This window comes from Felis catus, chromosome F1 (genome assembly GCF_018350175.1).
Source record: "Felis catus isolate Fca126 chromosome F1, F.catus_Fca126_mat1.0, whole genome shotgun sequence".
NCBI classification, from domain to species: domain Eukaryota; kingdom Metazoa; phylum Chordata; class Mammalia; order Carnivora; family Felidae; genus Felis; species Felis catus.
Genome location: NC_058384.1, coordinates 45130834 through 45153242, shown reverse-complemented (window position 1 = coordinate 45153242; position 22409 = coordinate 45130834). Strand labels below are relative to the sequence as shown.

Sequence of the window (22409 nt, the reverse complement as noted above, 5' to 3'; positions counted from 1 at the left end):
AAAAAAAAAGAAAGAAATATAGCTAACAACCTGGACTTGTGAGTAGCACCTGAAGTCCAAGGAGGGGGTTACTGGAACCTCCAGTCTATAGCTGGTTGGGCAGAAACATAGATGATAAGCTGAGCTTGTGATTGGCTTCTGAATGGAGGAAGTAATCTTGTAGGACTGAATTCTTAACCTGTGGAACCCTTAACCCAGACAGGAGTGTTAGAATTGACTTGAATTGTAGGACACCCAGCTGGTCTCGGGTATTGCTTGCTGGGGATGTGGGAAACCACCCACCAACACATACACACATTGAAACCGGGTCCAGGAACCCAATTAGATTTACACATTAGAAAAAGACATTTTACCTTGAAATAACGTAAAGCAGGGGAAAGGTCAGTTTTTACCCCTTGCTTTACCACAGGGATACTTCTTTTTCAAGCCTCTTCCTATCTTTCTCTCTGTATTCTGGGGCCTCAGTTGATCCACTTTGATCCAAGCCATACAAGATGAGGATGTTCTAAGGCAATCAATTTGAAAATGCACCTACCTTAAATACTATCTCTAAGGGAACAAACACACCAAAAGCACAAAGAGCCAAAACCTGATGTGTTACAATTCACAGGGCCAATTGAGCATTTCTTGTGTGCCAGTTCAACCAGTCCCTTAGAACTTCCTGCCAAAGAGGTTCTAGAATTAGGGATACATTCAAAGGCCTTGGAGGTATTTTACAACCACTCCATTGCCATACCCATCCCGCAACCCAACTTTCATCCTCCTAAGATTTGTTTCATTAAGCTTTAATTTCTTCTGACATCAAATCCAAGTTTCTGCTCCCCCATACCTGCCCTAAATTTACCTAATCTTTCCTTGGATGCCAAAGTGATAACAGGAAAGTCACTGACTCATCATACCTGAAAATTCTTCAACTGAAACCTCTAGAGTGTTCTCAATTTTTAGAGTTATCATTGCAATAATGATGCTAAAAAAGATGCATCAAAGAGTGTCTTGATATTGGTATATTCAGAATAAACAATGTCACTAAGTTAAAATAGTGAAAAGATATTTCTGTTTTGAAAAACTTCTTTTGATAAATTTTAAAGGCAGAACAAGGCAACAGATTTTGGCCTCATTTAGTTTATCCTGAAATTTTGTATCACTTTGGAATTTAAGAGGAGAGTTGGAGGATCCTAAAATATGGTATTGATCTAAGAACCATCTGCTACCAATTTTGAGTCACAGAGAGGAATATCATAATTTTAGGACACAATGGGTTTGACCATAACATTCAGTGACCCACATTTATATTTGCATAAGGATTGTGAAATGCTTAAGTAGTCTTATCTCACAAGAGTATATCAATCCCACGTTTTCAAAATAAATGAACATGGTAAAGCATTAATTATTCATGTTATGGTATAGAATGTATGTTTTAACAGTGGAAGAATCATAATAACTTATAATTATGTATCATACTATCACATAAGAATGGATCATTAATATGCTTAGCTGATAATTAATGGTTCTTTCAAAAGACAAGAAATTTGTCTAGTTTTGGCAGAAATTTTCCAGGCGAGCTGATTAACTTAAAGAAAATAACTGTAATTATTTCAATGGCGTCTTTCCCATTGATATTGAGTGATAACAACGTGCAAAATAGTTTTAAATAAGATGCTCAGAGTGCTCCAGTGATGTTTCAAGTAGTATTTGTGAAACATAACCATATTCAGTGATTGTTTTAGCACAAAATATACCTCCCAATGAATCATGTGCCATAATGTATCTGATTTAAAATATTCTAAGCAAAGTAAAGTAAATTATTTTTGATATAAGGTTAAAAACTCTTTGTCTTGTTTGGGTATTTTAAAATATACTTACGGGTTATCCAATAGCAGTACTATGGGATTAAGTTCTTTCTTTGGTCTATAATATGCCCTGAGAGGAACAATAAAATTATACAATCCATTTCCAGCTGTTTCAGCTGCAACTATAATTAGCTTATTTTTGAATCCATAGGCTTTTGCGTCCTCATAGTAGTTATGCTGGCAACTCTAGAGAAGAAAAATTATACAAAGAAATGCCATTTTTACACTCCACTAAAATTTGGTGAAAAAATTTAGGATATATGGAAAAGTAAAATTAAGTTAACCTAGTAAATCCCTTATTTTATAAAAAATTTGAAAATAGTTACATTTTTCTATGCCGTTCTCCAGCCTGCTTCAGGAAACGAAGGTGTGCATGGCAAGACAAATGATTGCGGGTGTGTAGCATGATGTAGGGGAAGAAAAAGTCAGCAATATGTGTGCACACATGTTCTACTGGAAACTGAAACTTACTACTAGATGACATCTGGGTATCTATATTTAAAAATTATCATAATGTGTATGTATATCAAAACATCATGTTATATATACCTTGAATATATGCAATTTTTATTTGTCAATTATATCTCAATAATGCTGGGAAAAATCTACTTCTGACTTTCATTGCCAGAAATAGCATAATTAAATAACCTTTGAACATTCCAAGTACTGAATATCTAAAGGGACAAATATGGAAAAAACATTTGCTTTGTTGTTAAAAAACAAAAAAGCAAAACAAAACAAAACAAAATCCTTAATTATATAACTGTATATCTGAGCTGTCAAGATAATGATAGAAATACACAAAAGTACAATACCACTACTGGTAATAACAACAAAAACAATAGCAATACTTTATCAAAACTCATTGTTGCCCTCAGGGTATTTTGCTATTTTCTAGGGGGCTGGTACTTAATAGACATAGCAATATTAAACCAAGGTTCTTTTAAACTAAATTATCTGCATGGAGAACTCCTTTAGTGTTCTGCTTTTTCATCTATCTATGTCTCTATGTGAGTTTGCTTATTTGGGTTGAGATTAGTTGATTCTCTGTGGATTCATCACCAATTCTGGAATATTCTCTACCTTCATTCTTTAATAAAAAATTACAAAATGCTGTTGGGAACAAGGCAACATGAGTCAACAGAAACAATAAATGATAGAATTAGACTCACAAAGACTACAAATTATTGATGTTATTAGATTCAGAATATAAAACGAACACGTTTACTGTTTTTAAGGAAATAAAAGAGAACATTTAAAGTATGAACAAATAAGAAGAGATTATTTAAAATACTCAGGTAGATGTTAAGAGAAATGCATATATTTGGGGCACCTGGGTGGCTCAGTTGGTTAAGCCTCTGACTTCGGCTTAGGCATGATCTCACCATTCCCTAGTTTGAACCCCACATTGGACTCTGTGCTGACAGCTCAGAGCCTTGAACTTGTTTCAGATTCTGTGTCTCCCTCTCTCCCTGCCCCTCCCCAACTCATGCTCTCTCTCTCCCAAAAATAAAATAAACATTAAAAAAAAGTTAAGAAATGCATATATTCTCTTTTAGAACTAAAAAGTACTCTAATTAAAAATAAAAACTCAAAAGCTGGGTAATATTACACATTTGATGCATACGAATGGGGTCAACTGCAGGGCAGAGTTGAAGTAACTACTCAGAATGTGAGAAGGAAAGAGATATAAAGTAGTAAGAAAAAATGAAGATATTTGGAAAACAGTGTAACAGTGTCTAACATATATTTAAACGAGATGCCTGAAAATGAAAGTATCAGAACGAAGCCCTATTCAAGTAAATACTGACTGAGGATTTTCTAGAATTAATGAAATACTCAAAACTTCAGTCAAATAATAAATAAAAATCCAGCTTCATATGCATGGTAATAAAAGTGCAGAACAACCAAGGCAATGACAAGATCTTAAAACCAGCCAAACAGAAAAGAGAGACTCTCCACAGGGAATAGGAACTAGGATGATGACCACTTCTCAAAAGCAACATGGAGCCCATAAGGCAGTAAATAAAATCCCAATGTGCTTAAAGGAAAAAGAAAACTCATAGCTTGGAATTGGACGCCCAACAAAACTATCTTTTAAGATTAAGAATATTTGTAGGGAAACTGAAATTGACAGAATTCAACACTGATAGGACCTTAGTAAGAGAATTTCTAAAAGCTATAATCTAGGAAGTAGAAAAATGAATACAGAAGGAAGGTTTAAGGTATAAAAAAGAATAGAGAAAGGGGAAATGGTTTTAAAAAGGAGGGAGCAATAAGCCTTCATTGGAAGTATGATTGAAGATTTACTAATATAAGTAGGATCTGCAACCATATGAAGGAATGAGGTCACTCACAAAGAGGCCGTGGAAAGGGAAGAGTGACAGGTGATGTTGAGACTATTGGAAAGGGAAGAGTGACAGGTGATGTTGAGACTATTAAGAACTTGAAGATTTATTAGGTAAAATGAGAAAAAAAAAGAACTAATTTAGGAGTAGCTCAATTAGCGACACCTGGGTGGCTCAGTCAGTTAAGTGTCCAACTTCAGCACAGGTCATGATCTTACGGTTTGTGGGTTCAAGCCCTGTGTCCAGCTGTGTGCTGAGAGTTTGGAGCCTGGAGTCTGCTTTGAATTCTGTCTCCCTCTCTCTCTCTGCCCCTCACCCACTCGTGCTCTGTCTCTCTCTCTCTCAAAAATAAATAAACATCAAAAAAAATTTTTTTAAGAAGAAGTAGCTCAATTAATAAGAAAACAAAAAGGAGAAAACAAGGAATTTAGCGTTGATAAACCTTGATCAGGAACCAGCTTGTTGATGCTGATGCAGAATGAACTGGGCAACATAATCCCAACTCACACTTCACAGATGCAGTAGGATTGGCTGCCCAACCCTATCTCCTAATTACAAAGTAGGCATTCCTTTATGGAGCAGACCACCACCTCCAGCCAGCCTAATGCTAAATAAATATATGATAATACCAGATGTCACAGCTAGTCAGCAACATTCAGAAACTTTGCCTTCTCTATATGGTAGAGAGACAGTTCAGTCTTTAGTTTTAAAGGGCCCTCTATTGTTCACCAATCTGTATCTCTGAAAGCTTAACTTTTCAGTTATATCAGTTGTCCTGCTTGGGGATAAATCATTTCCCCTCTTTGGTCTCCCAGTATGTTTTTCCTCTTGAACTGTGTGTTAAAAAATAAAATGGTACAAGAAGTGAATCCAGGTTTTGTGGGGCCTAAAGCTTCTGTTTCTTGGGGAATGTTCTTTAAGGAAAATAACACAAATATTATAAACTAAAAAAATTAGTCACAGGTTCTTAGAAAGGGTCAATACAGGTGAAGAGTCCTGAAGCTTCAGATTTATTACTGTTACCAAAACTACACAGATAGTACTATCAAATACTGCACACGGTAAATTAAAACAAGAACAAAAGAAAAAGGCGTTGAGAGATGGAACTGTCCATCTTAATGGACCCAGATGAATATTTGGAAGCAATGACAAAGATTTACAAAAAAGAAGCTTCAGAATGATAAAGGCAGAAAATTTCTAATGTTCTGCTAATCTTCCTCAAGAATGACAGTAATAGCCAAGACTCATGATGTTTATTACACAAAAAAGTAATAGTAGCAAGAATACTAACAGAATGCATTAAGTGCCTAGTCATTTATTAACTTCCAGGCACTATGTTAAAAGCATTCTACACACACTAAGTTATAGAATTCTCAAAAGAACCCGATGAGGCTCATATTAAAATTACAAACATTTTGCAGATGTGGAAACTGAAATTTAATGGTGAAGTTATTTGCCCAAATTTCAAAGCCTGTAAGCAGATTTTAACACCCATTAACTCCAAAATTTACAGTAAAATTCCTGGTTAGAATTAGTGGCACATTTTAATTTCTAGGAGGTGGGAGGGGCAGTTGAGAATCTTCTTTTTATCTGCTTTCTTATTCATCAAAAGAACAAGCTCTTATACAGGTCATGCCAATTGGCCATATCATGAAAGAGATTTAAAAATGCTCGCCTTCTTGGAATCTTTCTGTTTTGAATTGTTTCTTTGGAACATCCAGACAGGAACCAAGAACTATAGTAAAATCTTTAGGAAAGGAGATATTAACCACGACACAGATATTAGCTTTCAGTCTAATCAATAATGAACCTTTGTGGCTAACACATAGATCAGCTAATTTTACCATGTCAAGCAATCACACATTAGGTTTTGAGGCAAAAATAACTGGCAAAATAAATAGTGCCCATTTTGCCAAAGTAATTTTGAGAGACTTTGGATGTTGAAAATTCATAACATTGAGATTCTGGCACCTTTGTTTTTTCCTTAACAAGATGACTGGCTGAATCATTGGGTATTTTAGTAGAAGAGTAGAGTTTTTGGGTAATCTTCAGTTCAGTTAAGAAAGTACAATTCACCATTTTATGTATTACATTTACATTTGAAAAGATAATGCTCTTTAAACATATTTTAGTCAAAAGATTATACAAAATTATTTAAATATATGTAATTACAAAATGCCATAATTTCGGTTTTGGAGAAAATAACAATTACTTACCTTGTCTAGTCTTAAGCAGCAAAATGGCACTTTTTCATGAAGGAGATGACAAAAAGTGGGTGAACTTCCTATATATGGAGAGTAAGGTGGGTAGCCTTTAGCATATCTGTAAAATAATATGAAATATTTGAATTGCCTTGAACAAAACACACAAAGCTGGACCATTAAGTTATAGCCATACCCCTCGATTTTCATAAAGTTAGATGCAACTCTTTTTGTTGCAATTACATTTTGATAAAGAAAGGATTTATAATAACGATAAGCAAACCAGGACCCATGGACCATGTCTGGCCCATCAGCTAGTTTTGTGAATTGAAAGTGTTTTGTTTTGTTTTTTATTTTAAAGGATTGGAAAAGCTTTAAAAAATAAATGGTTGAAAAAAGACAAAAGAATAATATTTCATGTCACATAACATATTATGAAATTAAAATGTAAGTATCCACAAGTAAAGTTTCTTTAGGACACAGCCATACTCATTCATTTTATGTATTGTCAATGGGTGTTTTCATGTGTCAAAAATAGCTGGGTGTGTACAGCCAAATAGGCCCATAAAGTCTAAAATATTTACTAGCTGGTTCCTGTACAAAAAGTTTGCCAATCCTCGGTTTAAAAATTTAGATAGACTTTTTAAAATATGACCATTATTTTTTATAAAACACATTTAAAGCAAAAGGACTTATTTTCTAAAAAAAAAAATTTTTACGTTTATTCAATTTTGAGAGACAGACAGAACGTGAGTGGGGGAAGGGCAGAGAGAGAGGGAGACACAGAACTGGAAGCAGGCTCCAGGTCCCAAGCTGTCAGCACAGAGCCCGATGCGGGTTTTGAACCCACGAACCATGAGATCATGACCTGAGCCAAAGTCAGGCGCTTAACCGACTAAGCCACCCAGGCGCCCCTAAAGCAAAATGACTTATTATGATTTACTTCGTCAATACTCATTAGTCCTGGATGCATAATCACAAAGGAGTAAACAGTTGATTTAATCACTCAAACATTCACCAAAAACAATACTGTTGGAATCTTCCTTAAAATATCATCAAAAACATTCATTTGTTTGCTGACTTCATGAAAATAGCCACTTGTACATCGCGGCTGTATTGATTTTCAAAATAAAACTATCAAAAAGTAGCAGCAGCAGAAAAAAGAGCTATTTATTTATTAAGACATAAAATTTAGTAGAGGCAAAATCCCTTTATCCAATATGAAAACTGTTTTCTCAGTAAAAATTTACCTTCTAAACCAAATTTCAAACCTAGTTTAAACTGTTTTCCAGACATTATTAGCTAGGAGGGTAAAAAGGTGCCCATTTTGCAAATTTAGAACCTGATAATCTCCACTTTTACTTCATCATCTTTTTCTGTTTTCTAAAAATAAAAAAATTCGACCTCTCAATCTTTTCAAAAGCACATGCAAAGAATTTCAATCACAGCACACAAAGTAATTTCTAGGAAAATCCTGGCACTCAAACCTCCTTGTTCCCATCAAATATTTCATAACTATATTTAAGTACTATTGATTTCTTGGAGAGTGCATTGTGTTCTGTAGGTACATCAAACTTCCCTGTAATAGATTTTTTTAAAGTGTAAAGGATTAAAAGAAGGATTTTTTTAAGTTTCACTTGTATTTCAGGCTATTTTAGTTCAATTCAACATTAACATCAATGTTAATTGAACATCTATTATATGAAAGATATCAGGAGCAGTATGTGAATGGTGTTACCATTGACACTACTACTAGCCCTGCTATACCTCCTAGTAATTGTTACTCATTGAATGCTTAATCTGCACAAAGCACTGTCATAAGCACTTCTCCATTATCTCAATTAAACTTCATATGAACATCATGAAGCTGCAATTATACTCACTTTATAGATATAGGCACTGTGATTCAGATTGTTTAATCAAAGTCATTTGTACATAACCAGTATAAGGTGGAACTGCCATGAGAAACAAATTCTTTCAGACTCCATAGTCAAGACTGTTGACCACTGTGCTTTCCTCAAGAAACAGCAATATAATATGTGATGAAGACAAGTAAACAAACCCTACTGAAGGCTAAAATGTGACTAATAGCATGTACATTGGCCCTATGTGTTATGGAAGCACAGTAAAGAGCACAAGTACTTCCTTTATCCATGTATTCAAAATATTATTGACGTATATCATATGCAAAAGACTGCTGAAATGCTGAGATTTGGAAGGGAAGCTTAATGGAAGAAAGCTCCATTACATGTCATTTAATAACTGAACTTCAATATCGACATGGAAGGATATAAAGTTTAGAGAGTACAATATAATTAACAAATACATACAATCATGAAAATGCATCTTATAGCATGAAAATACCGATTTATGTATTTTCTTCTTTAAGGATAAAAGATAATTGAGAGAACATGGAGCCTGGAAATATATGTTGAAGGCAGAAATTTGAGGTCTTAAAATACTTTCTATTTTTATATAACAGAGATATTGGCTAGTAGGAAGGATGTTTTGGTAGAAGTATGTAGAATTGATTCTAAGATGTCCAAAAGGTAAGGACATTAATGTCTCATAGTAGCACAAATCCCAGTAAATCTTACAATTTAGACTATCTAAACATACTCTAAGTTTGAAGAAATTTCTTCATCTGGTGTAGTTTCATCTTCTGATTGATCACTTAGAAGATCACATGTTTGAATAGATGATGTATCTGCAACCTCTAAAACGGGGGCAATGCTAGGTCTTCGGATTTCTTTGCTTCCCTCTGTAGGAAGAGACAGGGTGGGGCCACTTGTTGATCTACAGCTTGTGTCTTGCAAGTCTATAGCCACCGTACCTGCAACAATGAAACATAAAAATCCATCAAAACATTTGCCATCTGTATGAGAATCAACCATTTAATGACAAAAATACAACCATTATAACCAGGGAACATATTATTGTTTATCCTTTAATCTCAAAGTTATTTCTTTCTCACGTGGGCATTTCTTACCTACGTGGATTAAAAAAAATTGTGTATTTGTGCAGAAGTGTATTTGCTGAGTCTAACTCTATTGCACAAAACATAAGACTTGTGAAATCCTGAAATATTTAGGAATTTAAAGTGAAAAAAATACCTTGTTTCATTTTACATTTATTTAAAATAAAAAGAATTTTTATCCTTTGCAATATTGTGTATTTCTCATTATATCTTTCCCCTCATTTTGTTATTATTCTCTTGTTGATTCGTAATCACTTTTTTATATTGGAACCAGTAATATTTTATATTTATTCAACAAATATTTATTGAGTAATCACCGCATGGCAAGCACCTAACCTAGGCACTTTGGATATGCAGGGAGTGAGACAATGTTTCCACATATAACCATTTATCTTTAAAATAACCAAGTAGACAAATAAATGGGGGGAAAAAACTCTTTTAGATAATGATAAACACCATGCAGAACATAAAACAAATGATGTGAAAAAGAACAGTGGGGTTGGGAGCAGGAGGATGTATGAACTTTTCACCAGGTGGTAAGGAAGGTTACTCTGAAGTCATGACTTTTGGTTTTTGACGGGAAAGACAATAGTGACAATAGTGAGTGCAAGTGCAGGAGCTGTGGAAATACCCTGAGACAGCAGGAACAGCAAACCCAGATAGCTTAAGGCTTTTGAATACTTGAGGTACTCAACAGTAAACAGAAGAAACAAATTCCTTTGGGACTTTTTGTATTGGAATTTTGAAATTAATTTAAACACCAATTTGTGGAAAGTATTTGTCTCTACCCTTCGGAAGAAAATAATACAATCTACCTGATAGATGCCATCACGTTTCACTACCACTCACTTCATGTGTGCACTCAGTGATACCTCGTCATCTTTCTAAAAGCCCTTAGACCTCACTTTGTCCCATCTGAATCATCTATTAAAACACTCTCCACTTCTCTCAAACCTGACCTTGCCGCCTCCTTTACTATCTCAGCAGGCATTTTTAAAGGGGAAATAAAACTAATGGATTTTAGCATCTCTTTCCTTGTAGCATGGAAAGAGAGGTCAGCGACTGATTTCTAAAACCTCTGAGGCAACTACAAGTCTTCACAGAAAGACAGATGAACAGAATGTTTTTGAGGGTGAGGGTTGGTAGCACAAGTCTAGTGAGAATATTTGAGAATTCCTCAAAATTCAAATAAATTCTGGGGGTCAAGTTTCAGAGACTGGTACCTCTTCATATACACATACTCAGATTAAACGGACGGGAAGCCTAGTGTGTCTGTAGTCAGTGGGGAAGCCTTTGTGTGAGGGGCATAGATGAACATATTTAGAACTGCTGTTTCTGAGAAAGAGATGTGGCTACCAGCACTCAGCGATTCCAATATCAGAGCGAAGGTAAAGGTGGTTGCCATCAGAAACTATACACTCACCCAAAATTTTAGCATCATAAATAAGGACTAATCTATAACTCATTCTCTTTGGGGGAGGGGTGAATGGGGATCCTAGAGAAAATGAGATTAAATTTTCTATTAAGTCTGGAATTGATTAAAAATTAAATTTTATATATTTGACTTACAAAAATAAAGAAAAGCAATACATGATTTATATCCTAAGATTTTGAGTTAAAATTCATATGTATAGGGGCAGCTGGGTGGCTCAGTCGGTTAAGCGTCTTAGGCTCAGGTAATGATCTTGGGGTCCATGAGTTTGAACCCCACATCAGGCTCTGTGCTGACAGCTCAGAGCTTGGAGCCTGCTTTGGATCGTGTCTCCTTCTCTCTCTGCACGCTCCCCTGCTCGCACTCTGTCTCTCCCTCTCTCTCTCAAAAATAAACAAACATTAAAACATTAAAAAAATCTTATGTATATTATTTATCCTCTGCAGATAACCACAGTGCCATATTCAGGGAGGAAACAGAACTTAATGTAGAAAAACCCTTCAATTCCCTGACTTTAAACAAACATGAAAGTTTCACCAAACTTTTATTCCTTTATTTCTGCTTAGAAGCAAACAAACATACCTCCATTTACATAAAGCTCATCCCTACTCTTCTTGGGGGAATTAAATCCCCTCCTGCTTCCTAAGGAATCATGATCTTTTAACTCCATTCTCCAAATATATTTGACTCCACATAACCCCCAACTACCGCTTTATCATTTTCTTGCCCAACATAGGGAAATTTGGTCACTTCCTGATTATTCTGCCAACACGGACACCTGGCACCAAACTGGGCCTGAGAGATACGATCCTGAGAAAGAATCTAGCAGGGAAGACGCAATTTAAAAAGTAGTTTCAATTACAGAAACAAGCTGTTCTTGGAACATTTCCTTTCCTTAACAAACCTGGCTCTTCCCTAACACTTTCCCATCACCCCTTTAAAACGGTGGGTTGGAGGTAGATAAATACCTTCAGTGCTGTCACTGTCTCTTTTAGACCATTTTCCTTTTATCCTTTAGAAAATACCAGCTTTGTATCCCTTACCTTCAAGATTCTACCACCACTATCTTTCATGGCTCTGTTTGGTAACTAATACTATGCCATTCTACTTATTTCTTAAAGATTCTAGTCCGTTTCGCCAATACTATTGCATTCATAACAAAGAACCAAAGAAATTGGTTGGCTTAAGAAACAGAAATTTATTGCCTCATAGTTTTGGAGGGTAGACATCCAAAATCCGGGTGTTAGAAGGACTGGTTTTTTTCTGAGGGCTGTGAGGGAATGATCTGTTCCAGGTCTCACTTCTTGGCTAGTAGATGGCCATCTTCTCCCTATGTCTCCTCCCACTGTCTTCCTTTTATGTGTCTCTGTGTCCTAATTTCCCCTTCTTATAAAGACACCAGTCACAGTGGATTTGGGCCCACCCTAATGATCTCATTTTACCTTGATCACCTCTGTAAAGACCTTAGCTCCAAAAGATCACATTCTGAGTTACGGGGGGCGGGGGGGGGGGGGGCGGTTAGGATTTCAACATATGAATTTTGGTGGACACAATCCAATGCATAACACTTTTCTTGCCTCATTCAGTGTGTTAAAAATGCAGGTAAATAAACCTTCCCATATCCAAAATCTCACTTCCTTGAATTTACTAAAGAAATCACTTTTCACCTTATCTTAGCCCCTTACTTCCACATTCACTCTTTAGATTTTATTATAACCAATTACAACAGTGCTCCCTTTACTCATTTCCTGCATTCACCCTCTGACCACCACTATTTCCTATCTTTTTAGGTCACTTTTATTTGTGTCTCAACTTCAGCTACGGTTTCACTCCACTGGAACTTCAACTGTATTTATGATACCAAATTTGAATTGTCTCCCTTACTCCTTTCATGTTCTGTCTTCTCTTCTTACCCACCTTAGGCTCCATACTTAAGCAGTATGATTATTTGCTAGCAAACACTCTTGGCTCCCTTGTCACATTTTTGCTCCCCTACTCTCCTGGCAAAAGCAAATCCTGTTTAAATTCAACTCTCTAACTAACCGATACCTGCATCAATGCAAATGAATATGCTTGGATAGTTTAGTTCCTGCATTAGTCCGTCCAGTACAATGTCTGTCCTCATTCTTGGCAAGTTCTTTATGCATGTAGATAGATTTATATTTCATTACACATGAAGATGATCCTTCCAATACTCTAAACTTAGTTCCTAATGGCCTTTTCTTCCACCATTCTTCAACGATTCACTCTCACAGTCATACCCTAAATCTGACAGTTACTATTTAGTACATGTAAACTCTATTTCTGGCATCTCATTCTCTGATATGTACTTTCACCTCTTCTCCTTCCACCTCTACCCTTTTTAATTCCCAGTGGAATTATAATCTTTGAATCCACTACCTTTTCAGTTTCCTTCAACCAAAGATGGCTTTTCATTTCCTTAGCTAAATTAAGTTCCACGGTCTATCGTTATGTTCATTCTCTTAAATATATTCCCAATTGCCTTGCCCTCCTCACTTCCTTGTATATCCACCATGACTACAAAGTCATTTCTTTGCATCCCTTTGCAGCAAAATTTTTTGAGAGACACTGGACCTAGCGTATCTAATTTGTCTTCTACCATTCTGTCATGAACCCCTCCGATCTGCCGTTTTCCGCTACCACTCCAATGAAAGATCAACGGTCACCATTTTGTTACATTCAATTGCCAGTTCTCAATTCTGATGTTATTTGAACTATTCGTGGCAGTAGACATGGCTGATCACTCCAGTATCTTGACACACTTGATTCATTTGGATTCTAAGACCACACACTCACCAGGCTTTCCTACTACCTTGCCAATGGCTCCTTCTTGGTCTCTTTTGCTGGTTTCTTTTCATCCCCCTGATATTTAATGTTGATATCCTGCAGGATTTACTCTTTGTTTTTATCCCTTTTCTGTCCATACTTATTTCATCAATGATCTTGTTCAGTCTCATGGCTTTAAATATAATACATAAGCTCACGAACCCCAAATTTACCTTTTCGGTATACAACTCTTTCCTAAACTCTAGACTTTTATGTCTAACTTCCTATGTGACATCTTTTTCTCAATGTCAAACAAACATTTGAAGTTCAGTGTGACCCAAACTGAACTTTTTACCCGCCCCACCCCCCCCATGACCCCAGCCAAACCTGCACTCCCCCAAGCCTTCTCTATCTTAATAGACAGCCATTCCCTTTTTCCAGTTGCTTAAACCGAAAACCTTGGAGTTCTTCACAGTTCTCTTTTCTCAGTTTATTTACAATCATCAGCAAACCCTGATTATTCTATCTTCAAAGTTTACCCAGAATTTTCTCCTTCTTACCATTTCCACTTGAAAATACTCTGATCCTTTGGCCAAACCAAGAATCTCAATAGCAGACAAAGTGATTGCATTAAAACATAGGTTAGCATAGATGAAGTAATGCCATTGCTCTGCTTAAAACTTTCAATGAATTCTCCTTCACTCAGAGTAGAAACAATAATCTTTAATTTGACTTTAAAAGCCCCAACACAATTTGTCTTATTTTACGTCTTCTACCTCATCTCCTATACCCCACTATCCCTCACTGTGTTTGAGTCACAAGAACCTTTTTACTGTTCCCAGACTGCCCAGTTAGGCTCCCAGTGGGGACTTGATCTTCCTCCAGATATGCACAGAGCTAATTCCCTCATTTTCTTCAAGTATTTTCTCAAATGTCACCTTTTCAATAAGGCCCAATAACCACCTCATTTAAAAATCCAGTCTCTCCAGAATTCATAGAACTTTTTTTAACTAGTTCTGTTTCCCTCTTTCTTTTTTCTTATTACTTATCACTTTCTAACACACTAAATAATTTCTTTATTTTTTATGTGCTATTTATTGCCAGTCTTCTCTGTGATTGAATGTAAGCTCTGGGAGCTAGGGATCTTTTTCTATTTGTTTACTAATTTATCATAAATACTTATAAGAGTTTCCAGCACATACTAGGTACTCCATAAGTAATTGTGAATAATGGAAAGATAATGAGTAGGACTACTGTAGAAGAAAGATAATATGCTATATCAATGACAAACAGAGTTACCTAATACAGTCCAAGTAGAGCCATGGAATATGTCTCAGAAAGACTGATATTGAGACTGAGATACAAAGGATTAGAAGTTGTTACCAGGGCAAAGTTGGAGGCTGGGGAGTAGATCCTGTCAAAAGAAACTTCATGTGCGAACTTCTACCGGTCAGAAACCATTAGTGAAGATTGAAAGGAATTTAGTATGATTGGGACTTAGGAGTGCAATTAAAGGGATGATAAAATACAGGACTAGAAAATTAAGATGGAATCATTAAAAAATGTATAAGTAAAGTGACTGTGCAATTTATCTTCTTGAGAATCAAGAATTCAATAATTACACCCGGGACAATGTATATAAACTGGAACTGTCCTGGGGAAACTGAGATTGACTCATGAGAATAAGAGATTTTGGTCATCCAAATTATAAGCCATGTGATATTATACAATTCAGATTTCTTTTTCCCATTGACCAATAAGAAGCGATTCAAATGATTTATGTGGGACAATGACACTTTCAAAATTATGTAAAAATTATTACTCTGGTTTCAAGGTGGAGAAGAATGCAAGACAGCACCAAGGCATGGAGAGAAGGTTGTGGGGACTTACCCTGCAGTTGAGGGGAAAGATGATGGAGACTGAGACCATGACCATACAGACAATGCACAAAGAGAGAAGGGAATGACTCTCGGGGTTACTCAATGATCAGATTTAACAGAATTGGGTGAATTCTGAGATATGAGAGGAGAGAAAGAGTGAAAAGTCAGAATTGTGACTTTATAAATTATAATGTGTCATCTGTTCTTTAGCCAAAAAATAGAGGAGGAAGATGGTTTTGCATGATGGCAGAAAGATTGGTTCAATTTGAATATGCTGTGCTAGTTTTTCCTGTGAGGCATCCAGACAGAAATAACCAGTACACCGTTGAATATGTTGCTGTGAAGAGAAATTTAAGTTAATGATTTACATGAGAGAATCATCAATTTTTGGCAGGCAAATCAATCTATAGGAACAGATGGGACTATTTAGGGAAAATGAATGTACACGATACAGAGAAAAAGCACTAGAGTGTTTCAGGAAGAACATGGTCAAAACTATCCCATGCTGTGAAGATGCTCAATGAATTTAGTGACAAACAGAAGAGTGGTGACTTTGTCAGAGTAGGGACATAAGGACTGCAGATTTCAGACTGAACTGGGTAGAGCATGAAGGGACAACAAGCCAGCAACTGAAGACAACTCTTTCAAGGAATTTACCTGTGAAGATGTCATTCCAAGAGGTTCAGGGGTGTGTGTGTGTGTGTGTGTGTGTGTGTGTGTGTGTGTGTATGTGTGTGTGTGTTTATGAAGAGAGAGACACACAGAGACAGAGACAGAGAAAAAAACAAAGGAAGGAGAAATGAGCCAATGATTTTGAAAAAAATAAAGTTAGGTAATGAGGATGAATCAAAACACAGGTGAGGTTCCAGAAGAGGTAAAAGAGATGGGCCCACTATATAAGTGATGACATTCCTATTAAAATGTTAAATGTTAAAAGAAAGGACACATTTCCTTGTGACAAAAACTGAATGTTTGTGGGCTTGTAGGTAGTTTGGTGGCAAATATTAAAGGAAATTCTTATTTTTCTGGATCCATTTCCTTTTTTTTTTAACTTCTAGGTTATAAAACCTACCTTCAATCCTGAGATGGAGGATGGAAGAAGAGTTTTGAGAAAAATGGTGAATATCTGAAATAGCCTCTGTTGATAACTGGATACAGAACTTACAAAAGAAATACACAAGTGTTGGGTATTCGTATTATAATCAAAAATACGAAAAATTGTTGGCAATTTTGAATTAGCTACATTTCTTACCAGTTTAACAGCTTAGAAACTTTGTTCTGTATATGCAGCTACACCAAATTTATAATATACACAAGTAGTTTCTAAATTTGATGTTGAAATTTTAACAAACATTGGAGTATATTTATTATGCTTTTTTAAAGAAAGAAACTAATGATATTTTCAAATTTATTTATACTTACCCATGCTGGCAATTATGCTATGTACAGGTAATCGAGAAGGTCCATGATAAAATGACCTTGATACATTGCTTTTTTTCTGCTGGTCTTGGTTTTTAAATGCTGAATTCTCTTCTTTGGTAATATTAATATAAAAACATATATCTGTAGCATTCATAATACATCGAGGACCTGGATTCAGCAAAATGTTTTTATTATCCTCCCTCCGAACACCAATCAAGCAGACGCCAAACCTTAATTTAAAATAAATAAATAAAAGTTTAAGAATTGTGATTCAGCAAGCTCTTAGTTTTTGTTTGTTTTTAAGTTTTCATATTAGCAAACTGTTATAAGGCAGAGGAAGATTAAAACCCAAATCAAAGCCTTTTACTTATTTTTGAGACAGAAAGAGACAGAGCATGAGCTAGGGAGAAGCAGAAGAGAGAGGGAGACACAGAATCTGAAGCAGGCTCCCGGCTCTGAGCTGTCAGCACAGAACCCGACATGGAGCTCGAACCCACAAACTGTGAGATCATGACCTAAGCTGAAGTCGGACGCTTAATTAACTGAGCCACCCAGGTGCTCCAGCAAATCAAAGCCTTTTAAAGCGTTTTGAAAAGATCCTAAAAGTTCAAGACTCAAGATTCTCAAGACTTTCCTATTTTCACAGGAAAAGAAACTATGTCCTTAGTGTGTTGTGAAATCAATTTAGTTGATTATAACATATATATATATGTATGTATACGTTCACCTAAATAAAGCAGAAGAGAATAAAAGATAATAGAAAACATCAGCATATTATACTGATGTATACTTATATCATTAGGAAGGGTAAGAATTTTTTTTATAAAGTGTGTGTGTATTGGGTCTTTCCTTAAATATGTATTTTCATTTGATCAAAAAACATAAAACAATATTACTTAGTCAAAAAAAATTGAAAGCCATTGGCCTAAAGGAGAGGAAGAAACTTACCAACGTCACATGACGAAGAATCAGGGTCCCTAAATTTCTTTTAGTTCTGTGTCTACCATATTTGGTTTACTCTGAATTTTAGGAATAAAAAATTTAATAGTCTGAATAGGTGCACAGCTTAATTAGTAGAAATATCAAGCACTAAATTGAACAGATATTAATAATTGCTTTTATACTTTTTCAGGTTATGCTCCCAACAGAAAATGTCCTGAATGTTTTTATTTCAATATGTCTTATAGTGTTACAAATAAATCTATTGAATACAAATTATTTATAAACTAAATATTTTTTAAACATCAAAAGTATATTTAGTATGTATGGATAGAATCACATGGAGAATTTAAGTGTAATACATAAAATATTACATTAGTAGAATATACTAGATATAAATAAACCTTAAAAATGTTTTATCAATATATTTATAATACTGATAATATACTACTTTCATTATAAACATACATTTTTATTTCTTCAGTAAATAATTTTTCTCAAAAAGGAAAAAAAATTATGTTTCATGTTTGAATTAGAAGATACTATTGATTACTTTTTAACTTATTTCTCTGGCCAAAGAAAGCTTTTTTAAATGTCTAGTTTTTATAAATGTTATTATGACTTTGTTTACATTTTTTAAATGTTTATTTTTGAGAGAGAGAGAGGGCACGTGCAAGCTGGGGAGGGGCAGAGTCAGACATAGAAGATCCCAAGCAGACTCTGTGCTGACAGCAGGGAGCTGATGTGGGGCTTGAAGTCAAGAACTAAGAGATCTAGACCTGAGCTGAAGTCATACATTCAACTGAGCCACCCAGGTGACCCCTTTGTTTACATGTTTAAACAACACTTCATAATTAGATCTCCAAATAAGATTCACTTCATTTATTTGTAAATTCCTAATGGATTAAAATATTTTTAATAGTTTTTTAATGTTTATTTATTTGAGAGAGAGAGAGAGAGAGAGAGAGAGAGAGAGAGAGAGAAACAGAGTGTGAGCGGGGGAGGGGCAAAGAGAGGGAGACACAGAATCCCAAGCAGGCTCCAGGCTCTGAGCTGTCAGCACAGAGCCCGACAAGGGGTCCCAATCTCAAGAACCACGAGATCATGACCTGAGCTGAAGTCAGACACTTAACCAACTGAGCCATCCAGGCGCCCCATTAATAGATTAAAATATGTTAAAGACAATTTAAAAATCACTAAAGTCAAGGCACCTAGGTGGCTCAGTCAGTTAAGCATCTGACTCTTGGTTTTGGCTGGGGTCATGATCTCAAGGTTTCATAGGTTCAGGCCCCATGTCAGGCTCTGCACTGGCAGCATGGAGACTGCTTGGGTTTCTTTCCCTCTCTCTCTCTCTGCCCCTACCCTACTTGCACTGTGTCTGTCTCTCTCAAAATCAACTTTAAAAAGAAGTTACTAAAGTCAATATTCCTACTAAGTTATACTTTATACCTAATAATATTAACTTGTAGAGATCATACAGAAGCTCAGAGTTCAAATGTCTCAGTAATTACATTAAAAATTCCATAATACTTGGAATTCATGAGCACCAATATGGGCTGTATTTTAGAAAACTGTGTTTATAAGGTATGATTGATTTATATTTTAAGTCCACTCTGGAAGCAGAAACATACTTTTTGTGCGCATGAAAAGAGGCATATGTAAAACTCTTCCCTTCGTATTCAGCAAAAAATGTACTTTCTTCCAAAACAATGTGGTACACTTCATTGCCAGAGCATCTACCATACATCTTCTGCCACTGTTCTGGTGACTGCTGGCCTTCTCTGCAACAAAAGCACACACACATACACGCACACCAAGAGAAAAACACAGTGAATGAAGTTAAAAAAACAAAAAAAACAGTTGCCATACATAATTTGGAGTTTCCTTCCAGGAAGAATTAGTAAACACAGTGCAAAGAAGTATATGTATGGTGCTCTAAATGATGATATTTACAAACACAAAGAATTACTACAAAAATTTTGAAACTAACACAATATATAATAAGCTTGAAAGATGGCACAATCCTAGAAAGTAGTTTTTCATACTCCAGTTAATGAAAACATTTATCCTGACCATGACCAATGAGATATAGCATTTATAGCATTTCATTTTAATTTCTGTTTATGTCTATCCTGTCATGCAAATCCTACATATTACACTTTTTATAGTCTAAGTAACATGGCGCCTACTTCATCTCATTTATGATACCTATTTGGCCCCTGTAGGTAACTGATTTTGCTTCGTATTTATAATTATGTATTCATACATGTCAACTTATCAAGTTGATTTCACAGAAAACATACTCTTAATTTCTGTCCATATCATAGCAATGGCTTCCTTCCAATTATGTAGCAGTTAAGAAAAGATACCTCTTCAAGATAAAAGGGTCTTCAATCACCAGTATTTTTTAAAAGAATATAAGTTTATCACAGAAAGTACAGTTTCTATTTTCTGGAATGCTCTCCTCAGTGGCCTTGAAAATATATAAAAAAAGTCAACCTATGAAAAATTATTTTTTCCTATTTTTTATAATATATTTCATTTACTTTTTCTGAGTAAAGCTTATGGACTCTATAAACACAAAAAAATGCATATGCTAGGAGAAAAGTGATAAATGTATAAATATCAAAATATTTCAGTAGATTGTCTATAGATTTTGAATGGATAAAAGCAGATAACAAATCATATTTGTCATATTTAGGGTTTTAAAAACATTTTAAACTCTTGAGTTTTGTCTAAAGGATTATTAGAGATAATACATTTATTGACATTTAGAAGAGTAACTAAGTTTTAAAAAATCATATATTTTCCAGGTATGCTTAATTGTGCTTAAGAGTCAAGAGCCTAGACCTTGGAGTCTGATTGCCTGATCTGAATCCTAATTTTAAGATCTTGTGTGAGTTACTTAACTTCTCAGTGATTCTCTGCCTCTTCTGTGAAAAAACAGTATCAGCCTCACTGGGTTAGATAAAATGAGGTAATATAAATAAATCACTTAGCAGATGTCGGGATCATAGTAATCACTCAGAAAATGTTAGCTTCCATTATTATTTTGCTGTTATACATTTCTCATTGCTAGATTCTGGAGACAGCTTTAAGCAGCCCAGGCAACCTATTGAACACTAATGCTTTTAAAACCTTTACTCTTTCTTCTGTAATAATTTTAATATGTTTTTGGAAGTAGAAAAATAAAGTAAAAACACTTTTGACTACAGCCTGTATATGGCTACATCTAACTATTATTTTCTAGGAATAACTGTTCCTGGTAGGGAAAACGTTCCTCTTGGCAAACAAAAATAAAATCATCTTTGTTATGTACCACAGTGCTACTTGGCAAGATGATACTTGGCAAAGACAGAATCCACTTAAATGGGCTGGAAATGTAAGAGAAGATGCCGGTAATTCATCATGGTTTATTTGAGATCCAAAAGGTAGCATGGAGTCAAATAATTGTCACACAAGGGTACTAAAAGCTATTCAAAAGAATCATACACCTAAGTCCAGGGGCTGAAATGGGAAAACGATATTGTAGCTTGAAAAGGAGAGGGTTATACAAGGACATTTCAGATGGATTTCCTTAAATCATTTGCTTCTTCTCATGCTATTTTATGCTTTCATGCCAGGAAACATCTTTATGATTTCTTCAAATATATTCCTAATAGGTAACCAAGAATCTCTAGGTTCAGCTAATTGTAAATATATAAAAATGCTCCCCTTTTAGCTCATGTGAATTTTTTGAGAAATGTAAGAAATTAATAATGCCATTTAGTATCATTGGGTAAGTTCAGTTCTCACTCATTAATTCCTACATGAAATATTTATCAAGCACCTAGGTTGTGTCAGGGAAAGTTCTAGATTCACAAGTTATGGCAGTTAAGAAAGCAAAAATGCCTTCTTGTTTGAAGCCTCTAGTGAAGGAAGACTGACAGTAAACAAAAGAAGCAAACTGTGTTATGTTGGAAGTGATTAGTGTAGGGAGAAAAATCAGAGAGGGAATAATTTTGAGCAGTGAATTGAAAAGTAAAAGGTAGGGTTGAGGAAGGCATTGCTGGGAGGTTGACATGTGAGTAAAAATCTTTAAGAGAGTGGGAGAGGCAACCATAGGAATACTCAGGAGAATATTGTTTCAGGCAGAAGTACCAACAAGTACTTTCCTGAAGCAGAGAACAAAGAACAAAGAGGCCACTTTGGCTGGAGTTAGGGGAGGAGAAAAAATGAGGCCAGAGAGATAACTGGGAAGGGAGAGGGGTCATATAGAGGTTTACAAAATTTTACAATGACTTGTACTTGTACTTGGGATGATTTGGCAGTCACTGGAGGATTTCAAAGATGGGCGCAAAAGATTCTGACTTTAATTTTTTGTCTTCTTTTATTGTTTATGTTAGTTAGCTACGATGCAGTGCAATATGGGTTTCAGAAGTAGAATTCAGTGATTCATCATTCACATACAACACCCAGTGCTCATCACAAGTGCTCTTCCTAATACCCAACACCCATCTACCCATCCTACTAGACATGTCCCTGAAAGCAAGGGAAACGAAGGCAAACATGAACTATTGGGACTTTATCAAGA

General features: G+C 35.4%; 1 protein-coding gene across 13 annotated transcripts in view; it reads right to left on the bottom strand.

Annotated features, from left to right (window-relative positions):
* Positions 1 to 22409, bottom strand: part of KCNT2 (potassium sodium-activated channel subfamily T member 2) — a 363444-nt gene that overhangs the window by 90300 nt on the left and 250735 nt on the right. For all 13 annotated transcript variants that reach the window (XM_019822157.3, XM_019822162.3, XM_019822163.3 and 10 more), the window contains 5 exons: positions 19468 to 19617; positions 16898 to 17127; positions 9019 to 9232; positions 6415 to 6520; positions 1864 to 2036 (listed from right to left, as the gene is read on the bottom strand). In XM_019822157.3, coding sequence (XP_019677716.1) covers positions 1864 to 2036; positions 6415 to 6520; positions 9019 to 9232; positions 16898 to 17127; positions 19468 to 19617 — 873 coding nt within the window. The remainder of the gene's footprint in view (positions 1 to 1863; positions 2037 to 6414; positions 6521 to 9018; positions 9233 to 16897; positions 17128 to 19467; positions 19618 to 22409) is intronic.